The sequence below is a fragment of the Lottia gigantea genome (assembly GCF_000327385.1).
Source record: "Lottia gigantea unplaced genomic scaffold LOTGIsca_4, whole genome shotgun sequence".
Classification (NCBI taxonomy): domain Eukaryota; kingdom Metazoa; phylum Mollusca; class Gastropoda; family Lottiidae; genus Lottia; species Lottia gigantea.
Genome location: NW_008709379.1, coordinates 884,028 through 886,665, shown reverse-complemented (window position 1 = coordinate 886,665; position 2,638 = coordinate 884,028). Strand labels below are relative to the sequence as shown.

At 26.8% G+C, this 2,638-nt stretch overlaps 1 protein-coding gene across 1 annotated transcript; it reads right to left on the bottom strand.

Annotated features, from left to right (window-relative positions):
* Positions 1-1,117: 1,117 nt before the first annotated feature.
* On the bottom strand, positions 1,118-1,333 carry LOTGIDRAFT_105272 (hypothetical protein; the record flags this gene model as incomplete). Its single annotated transcript, XM_009059633.1, has 1 exon — positions 1,118-1,333. A coding segment is annotated over one exon (216 nt), but the record flags the coding sequence as incomplete, so codon positions are not given.
* Between the last annotated feature and the right edge of the window lie 1,305 nt (positions 1,334-2,638).

The following is a 2,638-nucleotide window of genomic DNA, read 5'->3' as shown; positions in this document are numbered from 1 at the left end:
GTTCATAAAATACTACAACTGTAGCAATATGTACTAGTTCATAAAATACTACAACTGTAGCAATATATAGTAGTTAATAAAATACTACAACTGTAGCAATATATACTAATTCATAAAATTCTACAACTGTAGCAATATATACTAGTTCATAAAATACTACAACTGTAGCAATATATAGTAGTTAATAAAATATTACAACTTTAGCAATATATAGTAGTTCATAAAATTCTACAACTGTAGCAATATATAGTAGTTAATAAAATACTACAACTGTAGCGATATATACTAGTTAATAAAATACTACAACTGTAGCAATATATAGTAGTTAATAAAACACTACAACTGTAGCAATATATACTAGTTCATAAAATTCTACAACTGTAGCAATATATACTAGTTCATAAAATACTACAACTGTAGCAATATATACTAGTTCATAAAATACTACAACTGTAGCGATATATACTAGTTAATAAAGTACTACAACTGTAGCAATATATAGTAGTTAATAAATTACTACAACTGTAGCAATATATAGTAGTTAATAAAATACTACAACTGTAGCAATATATAGTAGTTAATAAAATACTACAACTGTAGCAATATATAGTAGTTTATGAAATACTACAACTGTAGCAATATATACTAGTTAATAAAATACTACAACTGTAGCAATACATACTAGTTAATAAAATACTACAACTGTAGCAATACATACTAGTTCATAAAATACTACAACTTTAGCAATATATACTAGTTAATAAAATACTACAACTGTAGCAATATATACTAGTTCATAAAATACTACAACTTTAGCAATATATAGTAGTTCATAAAATACTACAACTTTAGCAATATATAGTAGTTAATAAAATACTACAACTGTAGCAATATATACTAGTTCATAAAATACTACAACTTTAGCAATATATAGTAGTTCATAAAATACTACAACTGTAGCAATATATAGTAGTTTATGAAATACTACAACTTTAGCAATATATAGTAGTTCATAAAATACTACAACTTTAGCAATATATAGTAGTTTATGAAATACTACAACTTTAGCAATATATACTAGTTAATAAAATACTACAACTTTAGCAATATATAGTAGTTAATAAAATACTACAACTGTAGCAATATATACTAGTTCATAAAATACTACAACTTTAGCAATATATAGTAGTTCATAAAATACTACAACTGTAGCAATATATACTAGTTCATAAAATACTACAACTTTAGCAATATATACTAGTTCATAAAATACTACAACTTTAGCAATATATAGTAGTTTATGAAATACTACAACTTTAGCAATATATACTAGTTAATAAAATACTACAACTTTAGCAATATATAGTAGTTAATAAAATACTACAACTGTAGCAATATATACTAGTTCATAAAATACTACAACTTTAGCAATATATAGTAGTTCATAAAATACTACAACTGTAGCAATATATAATATTTTATGAAATACTACAACTGTAGCAATATATTCTAGTTCATAAAGTACTACAACTACAACAGACATATAAACATACAGTTATATGGAACAATCAGTGGTTAAAGTTTTTTGCAACCTGAACATAGTGATGAAAAGCAAGACAAAATTTTGGCACTTATTACAAAGAAAACACAAAAAGTACATTACATTATCATTCAATAAAAGGTACAGAATTCTTTAAATAATATACAATTGATGTTTAAATAAAATAGCCAGATACAAAGTAAATTTATAAAGATTATACAATGAAATTAGTTTTATGTCCTGCTTTCCTGCATCTAATGGGTTAATGAGGACAGACAATGCCATGCAGTGTGCAACGAGGGAAATTTTGCCAGGACAGCAGCGTTAGCTTTTTTAGATTTCCAAATGTCGAGGGATCTTTATATACTACAACTACTCTGATGTTACTCTATGTTCTTAGATCTAACTATAGGGAGAGAGATTGACCTTCTCTTCAATAAATGTCTGAAGCTATCAGATTCTGACAGAGAGTTTTTATTCTCGTATTTCTCGTATTGCTATCGAATATTTGACATATCAAATAAAATAACGCCAAAATAAACAGACTAGCAGGAAGTGCCGAAATGGTGGAAGGAATTTGGATATTTTTATAAATAACTCTGAAAAATCATAAAAAATCAGATATATCACCAATAACAGACTGTTAACTTATCTTTTTATTGATTTAATAATAGAACTTGGGAATTGGTTAATTTTTTAGTTCAAGAACTCATTCAACAAAACGCATGGACAAGATAAGAATTTGATTATTTTGGTTTTGCTTGTAGTAGTTTGGTGGAGAAGTTAGTAGTAAGGTATTTTTTGGAAGTAGAATTGTAATATAAATGGTGCTGTAGATTCCTGTAGTTGCAGGAATTCTTCAAGTATCAATATTTATCATGAACAGTATCATCATTACTGTACAACTTAGAATAGACAAGTAGGCCTTCAAGTTTCTATACTTTTCAACCATCCTAACTAACAGAGTCGTCCAAGTAATAATAGTAGTACAGCTCAAAATCAATCAAAATCCAACTTCTTGTTCTGTGTAAAATCATCTGATGGTACTTCTCTCTGGAGGAGTCAACTATACTACCTTTACTCCTGATTTTGCCAGCC